We start from the raw sequence: 12,273 nt of genomic DNA, 5'->3' as shown, positions 1-12,273 counted from the left end.
CCTGCTCGCCTTGTACATCAGAGAGCCCTGTGCAGAGCTGGATGTCAAAGGCTCAAAGCAGCTCTGGAGGCACAAGGTAGCCTCTTCACCACAGCCAAGCCAGGTAGGGCTGGCTGAATACTGATCATGCTCAAAGAAATAAAATCAGCTTACATCTGACAGATGCGCGCAGCTTTCATCCTCTGCTTGCAGTTTTCCACGCAAGATCTCAAAGTAATCTCCTCGAAAGGAGAGGCATCGTTCCTTCAGAGCTGATAAGTGCGTTTGGAGAGTCAACACACACAGCTTCACAAGGACAGCCCCAAACCCTTCACGGGATGCAGAGCCCTTAAGCTCACGGTACAGGAACGAGCAGCGCTTTCATCGCCACCACGGCAGCCGGTCCTTCTGCTCGGGGTTTGGCGGAGGGTGTGCCATGAATGAGAACTACCTGCACCAAGCCTCATCGTAAAACCACTGAAACGATGCTAGCGAGCTGGGAAAGGCAACAGAGTACGGAGAAAAGCCGAGCTGCTCTGCCAGCCTGCAGCAAGCGCTTGGTACGGAGCTGCACCAGCCACAGGCGCTGCTTGCCGGAGCCACCTGCAGCACAGGACACCACAACGTCCCTGTCCGCTCCCTGTGTTGGGTCTGCAGGTCACAAGCTCCTTCCCAAAACGCCGACAGAGCCTTCTCTCCTCACCAGCTATAGCACTGGAATGGTCTCACCATGGGTGCTCCTCCAATGGAGCCAGGAGCTCATCAGTAGCAGCGAAGCAAATTGATAAGTTTAATAGCGCGGAATCACAGCACGAAGGAGCAGCTGTTCGGATATGTTAACTGGAAAATAACTCCAAGTGTTAATTCTAATGTTTCAGAAGGAAAAAAGAAATCAACCCCCCGAAACCAACCCAAAAACCTTCTCCCTTGGCAGCAGCAGCTGTCACTGCTCTCAGGATGCAGAAGAGGAATCTGCCTACAGGTATTTTCCCCAGAGCCCGGTTCCAGGATTTATTCCCTTGTTTCAAGCCTGAAAGTAACCCCGCTACCTCCGCCCAGGGGGCATTTTTACTCAAGATTTCTGGGGAGAAGGAGATGAAAGGCGTTTCATCAAAAGATGGATGCAACAAGCTCTTTACGGCTATTAAGTTCACTCTGATGGATAAAGGGGGGAAGAGATAATTTGATTTAAAGCCTAAGTAAAGATGAATTCCTTATGAAGTATGAGAACGATGCATGCAAACACATTTTCATTAGATAACCAGGCTACAAGAGGATTTTACACTTCCGAGTAAAGCTATCCATCATTACGGGCAGAAGTTAATCACATAATGGAAGGTAACAACAACGTGTGTATTGATAAGGGACCAAACCTCACGAAACTCAGACAGTCTGGACAGGATTGGAGCACACAGAGGGAGGAAAGGCGAAAGGAGCTCAGCGCAGAGCCTCACGCAGCCCAGGAGCCACAACCCACGCCGGCTCTGGGGCTGCAGGACCCCCTCAGCACAACTCCATGCTCAGCACCTTCAGCGTTTGCAGAGGCAAACCAAACCCCAAGAACCCTCCATGGAAATTAACCGGCACGCTTCTTGTGGAAAATAAAGTATTGCAATTTAGGGGTCAAAACCTTTTCCACTGACGTTTAGACAACACAACACACGCTTGCCTTAAGGAGCGGTGCTCAGCCCGTGCTCAGAGCTCCCCTGGCACCAGCAATCGTGCCGCTGGCAGCGCAGCAAGCTCACTGCGAAGCACCCCTATGGATATTTTCAGCACCGAGCAATCTCTGCCTTTCAGACTGTTGCACTGGATTAGCCAGGAACCAACAACGCCACAGCTTTGGTTAAAGCAACAGAGATGTGGCACTGGAGCCTCTGCCAGCAGCTGCGCGCTGCCTGCCCTCCATGTTTCTCATTTCTATAGCACAACTCATGGAAGCTCACGAGAGCCAAAAAAAGAGTAAAAAAAAATAGAAACGAAACAGAACAACAAGTATCCAGAGCTTTCAGACATTCAGCTCCAGGGGGAAAACACAAGAGCACATTTTCATTCATAGCAAGTTAAGTTTCCATCCAAACATCATTACTATATCCTGTGACCTTTGTAATGTTGCATTTGTTCCTCCCTCTGTAGAGAGCAGAAACTCGTTCCCCCTCCCTTTTCCAGCTGCAGACTTTTAAGTCGTTTACTGGCAGCCTTTTGTTCGTGGCTCAGCATCCTTCCGCAGCGCTGGGGACGCGGTCCTGGTGAGCTGGTACGCAGGGACCGGTGCAACGAGCCCACTGCAAGGCAGAAATATTGGTGGTTTACCCATTTTAAGGGGTAAATGGGATGAAGCAAGCCTCCTTTTTTCAACAGATGGAAAGAACACAAAGCTAGGAAGAGTTATTTTCAATAAGGAGACCAAAGCAAAACCAGGCTCCTTTCCAAAACCACTTCACAGGGACGTTCATTTATTAAGTTTCTGAACAACTGGTTATCGAACGCGGGGAAAAGCCTCCACGTCTCCCCTCAGAGCTCTGTACTGGTACACTTCATAAAAGACTTAGCATGCTATGGTTTGTCATTGTTGTTCCTTAACATATCCAATGCACATATTAATAAAAAGGGAGAGCATTTTTTTCACAGTAATAATTGCTGCTTACGGACACGTTTCCTATCCAGAGCTTTCAAAGCACTTCACATCCCTCAGACAGGACTCAAAGCAGCCCTGTAACAGAGCTGGTGCTGGGAAGCATTGCTATTCCCATTTTAAAAATGCAGGAGTGATATTTTTGTTTTATGGCCTGCAGACCGGAATTTCCATGTACTGAAGACAAAATAAATAAAATGAGCCCTGTCGCTGGATGTGTCAAATGCTGCCATTAGGAGAGAAACCCTTGAAGAAGGAAGGCACACAAGCGTTTTATGAAACTTCACTCCGCCCTTCCTTTGTGCTGCACATCCAAATCCAGCTTTATAGGCACACGGTATCACTGCGGCTTTCCAAGAAGGTGGAAGAGCATCCCATTTCTAGAAAGCTTCATTTCGGTTCATTAATCGTAGTTTCCCAGAAGGTCATTCATAATGCCATCGACAGCTTCAGGAGTTCAGTCATCGCAGTCGTGATTTCCACCAAGAAACCCCCATGTGGATTGGGATGGGGCAAAGAGAAGGGCACTGCACCAGGAACAGCACAAGGCACGAGCTTCATCGACCCATGACCCTGTCCTTGTGTAAAACTTCATATTTCGAGAATAATCAGTGCTAATGAAACAAGCATTTTGTGGAATTTCCCATATCATCTAACTTTGCAAATTCAGTGCTAACATGTAGGAGCATCCTCAAAGACACAGCATTAATTTACGCCACTGCATTTAAACCTCACCCAGTAGGCACCTTAAATAGTCAGCCCAACAACAGCCCCTACCCCATTTCAGCCAGCTCACTAAGCCAAGGAAGGGCGATGCCTGCGAAGGGCTGGCTAGCACGAGCTGCTCTTCCCCTCTAGATTTCCCACTGCTAAGCCGCCATCCGCAGCAGACAGCATCATATTTTATTATTGCAATATCCAGACACTCTCTGAACGAAATTGAACAGGCTGGTGATTAAAAGATCACCATTCCCCACGTTATCTGCAGTGCCACCGCGACGGCTTCTGGACCTGGAGCAACAGCATGGAGGGGAAACGCGGAGGGTGAGAAATGGCCAACAGAAAGGAGCCCCATCAATCATTAGCAAGTCTCAAACTGCAAATGCAGGGGAAAAAAAAACCCTTCCTGTCTTACAACAAAAGCTTACAGCCACGTGCTGCTCTGCTCCTGGAATGGATGAGCCGGCGCGGACAGATCGAACCCACAGCACCGTGCAGCAGCCCCAAAACACCAGAGCCCTCCCCAGTCCTGGGCGACTGCTTCAGCCCAGGGGCTAAAACCAAAGAAAATAGAAAAACACCTTTCTAAACAATCAGCTTGTAGAATAAATGCTAATTTGGGGGCTGCTTATCGTCCTCCCCCTCCTCAGCTAGCGATGTGTTAAGGGCTGTGGCAAGAAAGCCGGATTCAATTCCTCCACACGGTTTGCCTTACAAAAACACGACGGTGACACGGAAATGTTTTGATTGACTGAGGCTGAGGATCTTTGCTCAGAAAACAATTGATCCACTTGTTCAGAGAGGACAGTTCAGCAATTCTGTCAGCTACAGGTCCGTCAAACAAAACCTGCCTTCCTCCAAGAAAAACGAGAGCACCTCATTCAAGTGGGACCAGAGAGCTGCCCACAGAAAGTCAGGGACTAATTCCTGGGCAACTACTGCCATTAGTTTACATAGATTCAGTTTGTGAGCACTCACCATCTATGAATTGCATTGCTCCATGGCTTACATCTGCATGAAAACCTTCGTCCAACGACAGTGGTACAAAAACAAACCAAAAAAACCTTCCCTATTTAAAAGAACGGAGGCCAAAAAGCTCTTCCTGGAAAGTTCGACAATAAAAAAGCTTCAGAATTAGTAAGGCTGACCAAATTACCCTGCTGCAGCTCTTCACTACTGAAGAAAAAAAAAAATCTGTGCTTGGTTTAGAGCTAATCTGTTTATTTGGCTCCTTCTCAAGAGCCAAAAAGCCGGGAGCTGCTTATGTGCCACCAGATAAATCAGCTGCCGGCCTCATAGAAATAAATTTGTGCAAAAATCGTTTCGTGGCTTGTCGAAAGCGCTTAGGACCCGGGAATTTTTGCACCACACTGAACAACACCTTGAGAGAAAATGTTTGATAAAACACTCATTGAAGGCCAGGGGAGAACCCTGCGAGCGTTTTGTGAATTTGCGGCTTGTGTTTTACGCCAAGGATTTCCTGCAGTATCCTTTGGAACATGCTGCAGCACACAAAAGGCGTGCACACCACCCCAAACCATGGCACGGGAGAGGCACAGAATACCTGGCAGGTTTACATCCAGCATCGCAGAGGAAACAATCTATTTATTTACTTATTTTCAAATTCCCAAGCCCCTCACATTATTTTTTTTTTTGTCAAGCACCGATCAACATTCACAGCACCAGTTCAAAGCAAAATGACTGGGTCAGAAGCTTTACAGTTTAACAGTAGTGAATGGTTATTCTGATGGCAAGAAATAACATTTTAAATGGCTCAAATCCACTTGCAGCATCTACATGGAAAAAACTACAGGCTGAGCTTCCCCGATGCAGTCATTCTGCATGCACACGCGTTTACTGACTTCAAACACTCAATTCAAGTTTTACTGCCCACTACCTAGAGATTTCACACAAGAAAGCTCTGCTTTGTCTTTTGTAACATTGCCATTTTGGAAGAAAAGGAGAAATACAACGTGGAAATGAAGAATGGACGCTAATTATGGAATTACTGTGAAATCAAGACCCTTTCCTCTCGTTTTCTTCATTGTTTTTGTCTGTTGGCAAGTCAAATCGTAACTCCACTTGCCTCCATCACCTACAAATTGTTGACAACCTTCAGAGAGCAGGACTCCCGTGATGCTGCAGCTGCACAGAATCTCAAAAACATGAAATCTGCAAAAGTCATACAAAAATGAACTGCATAAAGTAGTAGGTAATGAATCTTAACTGTGCGTGGCGTAACAAAAACTATTCAAAAGAGCGTGTTGAGACCTACTTTTCATCTCAAAGGTTTAGACGTCTCACTCTTCATAAAGACAACTGAAAATCGATCAGTAAAATAGGTTCTTCCAAGTAAATTCCAAAAAAGGGCAAAAAATAGTAAGCATTAAAAAAAAAGAGAGAAGTCAGGAGGTAACCGAAAGAAAAAGGAAAAGAGGCTCATGTGTACCCTTACCACAAAAGGAAACCAGTTAGAGCTAAGGAAAAACGTAGTGGGGCTCTTTTAGTTAGAAATTTGGGAAAACTCTGGCTACTACTACTAAACTTTTTATAGAAAGCCCTCCTGGAGTTACTCTGACAATTTCTTCTGCTTTTGGAAGAAACTTGAGTGCACGGAGGTCTCCTGGTCAGCCCTGGTCTCTCGCCTTGCAACACTTGGTGGATCTGCAAGAGACCCAAGGGGAATTTAGGAGAGGAAAGGAGGAAGAAACTGCATTCTTTCACCTCTCTGCTGCCTCGTTAATAATCCTCACTAATAATCCATTAGTAGGAGCCATACACGAGACAAAGAAACACAAACTATTGCTGTAACATCAAACCGATCTCCCAACAGCCCCTTCCCCCTTCCTGGCAGCAGGCGGCCGAGCTGGCCCAATCCGAGCAGCTCCAAAACTCGAGGGATTTGCACTATCAAGAACTGCAGAGAAACAGATGATTCCGAAGCATTTCCACAGCCAAAGTCTGGAGCAAGTCATTGTTGCAAACAAATGGAATCACTTACACACACGGAGTAACGATTAACTGTAAAAAAAAAAAAACCTTAAAAGGTAGTTTTGCATTTTAAACATCAATGGTAGTGCAATATATACAAACTCTCAATCTCAAAATTTAGAAATACTCCACCAAACCACACCAGGGTGTGTGGCTGAAGAGCCTGTTTATACTCGGTATTAAACAGGCGTTGCCAAAGCATGGCCAGGAGCTCACCCGTAGCACACGAACACAAGGCTAAGATCTGCAAACAGAATCGTGGTGGGCAGGAGCCAACCCCGCGACCTCAGCTGAAGACCTGCACAACAGAAGTCACTTTACCTATGCAATGTCAACAATACTGGAAATTCCTAGGTCATAACAGAAGAAATTGGTTATTTGAATTGATTTTTCCAAAGCATTAACAAAAGAAAGCTTTCAACAGTTGAGAGAAATCCCAATTTTGTTTCAGACCACCACCAAAAGCGGCATACTTTTCCCCAAATTACAGCTGCTTGGCCCAGCCACAGCTCCTTTTGTAATCATTGCTAACGAAGCTCAGCACCACTCAGAGCTAAGGCTGCCGAACGTCACACAGGGCGGCCAGGAGATGGAGCAGACGAACGAGACACCTGCAACTGCGGGCAGCACTCGGGAAGAGATCACAGTCAGAACCAATACCCCAGCAGCCATTCGATCCAGAGAGGAAAAAAGGACTTAGCTGAGATGTACCAGCAATTTTGGGGAGATTAACAAGAAAGTTTTAGACATTACAGTAGCCTGGATTTGGTAGCACCTGGGAGGAGGCTTGCCTGAAGTTCCGCTTACCAGGTTTCTCCCCTTAGCTCGAGATGCTCTCAGCTGGATGAGCACGCAGCCACCTCTGTGCCGGGCTCACTCCTGCTACGAGGAACTCATCTATTTTTCATAGTCCCAGCAATTCTTGAACTGCGCTGCAAGATTTGCAGCAGATGCAAATCTTTTAACCTTTGGTAGAGCATGCTCAAGGACAGAAGCGGCTCGCGAACCCTCGCTGCGTAAAAAATGTCAGTATTAAATTTCTGGAGCCCAAACCATGAAGCTATTTACTGGAGCTTTATACAAACTAATTAAATATAATGCTCTCGTGGGACACGAGGAGAAAGAAAAGAAGAATTAAGAGATAAATCACTGGCTCTTCTTTCCCCAGCAAATGTACACTCCAATTTAATACGTTCACCCGAAAAACAGCCTGACAGCCCTCGGTCGGGCACAGATAGGCAGCGTCCAAATCGCACATGGAGCACACTGCACAGCATAAATTCATTATCTCTGCCTTACCGCAACTTGCACAAAGGAATTGGGAGAGACAATCCAGACAAGGGGATGAGCTTGAGCTATCAAAGGCTCCATATGGAGACCACAGAATCTCACTTTCCAGCTTCACAGAACTCGTAATCTTTGCGAGCACATGGGACAGAAACGTATCAAAGCAGCACTTCCCTCCCCTGCTGACCCCATGTCATCTTGTCAAGAGAATTCCTACCGCATGACACAGCCATTTCAGAGGTTTTTTCCCCTCAAAGAGCAGCGTTTGCGGCGAGTCTTTCAAGAAGAGCGCGCCCATGCCTGCAGCCTCTCCTCCCTTCACCACCGGCGCGAAACGGCGAGCGGTGCAGCCCTGCAGCCAGGCTTTGCTGCAACCATTACATGCAGGAGGCTCGGAGGAAGAGAGGTAAGGCAGAGCAGCTGTATAGGAAAGCCACCCTGCCTGGACACCTCCATGGGTTATTTCACTTCTGTGCAAGACAGAAGTTTGTAATCGAACCTCCAGATGCAGGAGACCAGGGGTCGTCGGGCGGGAAGGGCGCTGAGGTGCAGCCATTCGGCCAGAACAACTCCAGGCTGGACCCAACAGAGCCACCAACCCATAGGATGGACACCCACAGACTGCAAAACATGTTCTGAGCCACACCACACCAGAAATAGGAAGCATCACTCCACTCCTGCCCCCTAGCCCCTGGGTGAGAAGATTTATGCATAAGAAGCAATCCTCCATCTTCAGAAACTCATCTCAACCTAGCATTGATCTCCCTGCCCTCATTATCTGCATACACAAACCACGAAGAGCCAGCTTCATCCCAAAACCCAGGGAATTGGCTGCTGGAAGACAACAAATACCCATGGGTCAAGGCCAAGGAAGAGCAGAAAGTCTCAGTCACCAACACCCTGTGCCCCCCATGCACCTTTTAGAATAAAAGATGCAAGTTAATTCAGCAGCAGAAAAACAAAGTTTTGTGGAAATGATCCATTAACCAAGCAGCGGTACTATTCTTTAAGTGGTCTTGATTAACTTAAGGCTATTAAATTTTTAAACAAAGCTCACTCGTTCTATTAGTAATAACTCGAAGTGCTTGAGTATGCTAGGGGATTAATGGTTTTAAACGATGCCTGTAAGCACAGCTTCCAACGCCCAGCCCGGAACCGCGCGTAGCAAAGAACTCGGCAAGTTTCTAAATGCCAGTAAAAAATATCAGAGAATTTTCTCATCTGAAAGAAACAGATGACATCTTACAGGGCATGGAGCATGCCAGCACCTGATTCATCACTCCCACGGTGACCGCTTCACGGCGTCACTTTGCAACACGAGAGAGAAGGCACCAAATAACCCATAATCAGAGTTAGCGCCGCTTCTAGGCTGCTCCTGCATGTAGGTTAAGAATGGGATTGGGACACCAAGGATTTTCCGTAAGGACTAAGGTACGTTTAATGATTAGGCAGCACCACACTTGTAACTGTGTTTTGAACAACCTCACGTGCCCACTGCAGTAGAGAGACCATCACGCCTCTTGAATTACATGCTCAAGAGGCTCAAAGGGGTACCTGGCTTGGAACCGAGGCACCTTGAGACATACTGCAAGCCTCACGAAGCCTAAGAAAGAGCTTGTAATCATAAAGTCTCCCCCAGCCCTACTCCCAGAGGACGAGTGCTGAAGATGCCCACTGCCCAGCGGAGCTCCCTGCTGCTGAGGTGCTGCACCAAGCTTGCAGCCCTACCTTCAGGCATGGGTTCGAGCTGGTCAGCACTCCACACATCTCTCGTATAGGAAGGGCAGGAGAGGGCCCAACACCTCCTGCTGGCCTTGTCCATGGCCCCACAGCACCCTCGGGCTTGCCATCGGGCAGCCCCTCGCTGCTGGTGGGCATCGAGGGAGCGCGAGGGGCATGGCGCCAACCAGCGTGGCCCTGCTCTTCCTCACCTCATCTCAGTTAAGAAGGTTTGGTAAGGCAGAAAGCCAAACGCCTCGGTTTTGGGACCACATCTACAGACCGAGCTGACAGGCCTGCAGTGACAGTCTCTGCTCGCGGGGAAGGCCCGACTCCATTGCACACACCCCGCTGGTCTCTTTTTGGAAGAGAGAAGATGTTTTTTCTTTTCTAACACATGAAAAAGCAAGAGATAAGATAAGCCCTACTAATTCTCAAGCCTCCTTTGGCGTTATTGTGTCCATTCCACCAATTAGTCAGCGTGTCTTTGGTTTAAGTCCAAATATTGTGGCTACAGACTATCACGCATATTTTGATGGGGTAAACAATGAAAGAACATATAAGCCTCTAATTTTACACTGCCTTCAATTCCCATTTCCATCAACAATGGCAAGAAAACAGGAACAGAAACTAAATTAGTAAAAAAGAAACCCATTCTTCTCCATTTCAGACTTCAAGAATCCAAGAATTGAAAAAAAAAAATCAAAGTGAACCCCTATCCAGCTTTATATTTGCTCAGATATACCTGCCTTTTTTTTTTTTTTTTTTAAACAAAAACATCAAAACTTCTCGATACACAGCACTAAGGTCAGCGTAGGACATGCATCTTGTAGAACAAGATGTTTTAATGATTTGCATCCAGTGATCACCCCTCAGCATGAAAAATAGCCAAGCACATAACAGCAAAATAATATTTTAATTGTCAGTTTTAATCTACGTTTCCTACTCAGATTTAAATCACCTTTTTTTAAATCGCATCGATTTAACTCAATCAACCCTGCCCGAAGGCCATCTTTCTTGCATGCTACAAGCATACCAAGCAAGTTTTCACCAATTAGATAAATCATTAAATCTCATAACTTCCTAGCAGCGATACATCAAGCCATACGCGAACAATAATTATTTTTAATAAGTGTTACATTGAAAACTTTGCAAAAAATAAGAAGCTAAGTAGACATTTCACCATTTTTTTTTTCAACCCAGAGCACATGATGGCCTGAAGCCCAGCCAGCTGAATCCTGCAGAAGACTTGCATGATCGCTGCAAACATGCTCCTGACATTTTCCTCCCTTCCCTGTGACGATACGGGAATAACACTGACGCGTTCGCTTCCTCCAGTTCTGTGTGTATGCAGATGTACGTGTGCATACCCACCCTGCAACCTTGAGAAGTTCTACTCAAGAGCACAGGATGAAAAAGCAGGCAGCAACGAGGGGCTCACCACGAGCAAAATCCCGAATAATGGAACTTTCTAGCACAAATAGCTTTACAGGGACCCTAAGCGAGGTCCCAGTTACTGCCGGCTGCAATATGCTCTTCTGACACCGCATGGATTTTAAAAAGGTTCCTACGATCGGAGGATTAAAAAGCAATTAACCGGCTGTCATATTCCCAACGCAAATCCCGATTTTCAAACCCCAGGCAGACAAACACGGATCTCTCAGCACTCAGAGATCCACTGCACCGGGTAAAAACGCCAAAATACCTTAAAACACACCACCATGGGTGGCACCTACCCTGTGGGGGCCGCGAAAAAGCCCTGCAAACCCGGCAGGGCGCTGCGTTAGGAGAAAGCCCTGCGGATTCCAGGCGATCTGCAGCCCGTTTCCCCCCTTCCCCACCCAAACCCCGCAGCCAGGGCTGCAGCAAGGCAGCGGAGGGGAAGAAAGCGCCGCCTTACCTTTGACTTGGGTGTCGTACTCGGCTATGATCTCCTTATCCTTTTTGAATTTGGCCGGCGACGTCATGTTTTCTCCCCCCCAGAAAGGCTCGCCCTAGGAGCGCAGGATCCAGCAGCAGGCGAGCCGCGCAGCGCCCCGCTTCTCCTCTCCTCGCCCCCCACCCCAAAAAAAAAAAAAAAAAAAAAAAAAAAGGGGGGGAAAAAAAAACCCAAAGCTCAGTCCATGGGGCGTGGAGCGGCGGCGGGGGGCAGAGGCAGGCAGCAGCGGGCCCCGGGGGCGGTGGCTCCGTGTCCCCGCTCCGCAGCCCCCCGCAGCAGCATCCGCGCTCCCGCAGCCCCCGGGGGCTCCCCCGGCGTTAGCAGCGCGGTGGCGGCGGAGCAGGGCTGGAGGCTGGCATGGCGGGGCCGCAGCGAGCCGGGCTGGGGGGTTAATTTTTTATTTTTTTTCTTTTTTTGGGGGGGGGTTCTCCTTTTTCTGCTTTTTCTCGCCGCGTGGATGCTGAGAGCCAAAGCCCGGCCGGGCGCAGGGGCAGAAGGCAGCGGCCGTCGTCCTGGGGTCTGCCCGCCTGCAGGGGGGGGACAAACGGCGGCGTTAGGGACCCGCAGCCGCCCCCCAAAAAAATCACAACCCAAACCTGGAGCCCCCCCACAAGGCAGAAGGGGCGGTGTGGGCAGCCGGGGCCGTGCCCGTGTCCCTCAGCCCCCCCACCCCGTGTCCCCATCCCTGTCCCCATATCCCTCCCCCCCCATCCTTATCGCCCCCCATCCCCGACCCCATATCCTCCCACCCCCACCCCCCAAATCCCGTCCTCCCCATCCTCCATCCCCCACGCAAGGCTCAACTTTTTCCCTTTTTCCCCCCTTTTTCCCCCATTTCCCCTTTTTTTCCCAATTTCCCCGTTAAGCCCGGGGGGGCTGCGGAGGACGGGAAGGGAAGCTCCGAGCCGCCCCCCCTCGGCCCCGGGGGCCCGCCCGGCACGAACAATGCGGCCGGGGGGGGGAAGGAAGCCCCGGGGGCTCCGGGACGAAGCCGAACGGAGCC

The 12,273-nt window shown here is 48.6% G+C and overlaps 1 protein-coding gene across 5 annotated transcripts in view; it reads right to left on the bottom strand.

The window, feature by feature from the left end:
* SRGAP2 (SLIT-ROBO Rho GTPase activating protein 2) overlaps positions 1-11,363 on the bottom strand; it is a 101,163-nt gene extending 89,800 nt beyond the window's left edge. For 3 of the 5 annotated variants that reach the window (XM_032203070.1, XM_032203071.1, XM_032203069.1), the window contains exon 1: positions 11,232-11,362. In XM_032203070.1, the coding sequence (XP_032058961.1) occupies positions 11,232-11,298 (67 nt within the window). In that variant the 5' untranslated portion in view covers positions 11,299-11,362. Of the gene's footprint in view, positions 1-11,231 lie in introns of all 5 variants that reach the window. The other 2 variants (XM_032203067.1, XM_032203068.1) reach the window with 1 other exon arrangement.
* Positions 11,364-12,273: the final 910 nt, after the last annotated feature.

This window comes from Aythya fuligula, chromosome 25 (genome assembly GCF_009819795.1).
Source record: "Aythya fuligula isolate bAytFul2 chromosome 25, bAytFul2.pri, whole genome shotgun sequence".
In the NCBI taxonomy this organism is placed as follows: domain Eukaryota; kingdom Metazoa; phylum Chordata; class Aves; order Anseriformes; family Anatidae; genus Aythya; species Aythya fuligula.
Note: the sequence above shows the minus strand (reverse complement) of the source record. Positions and strands in the feature narration are given on the sequence as shown.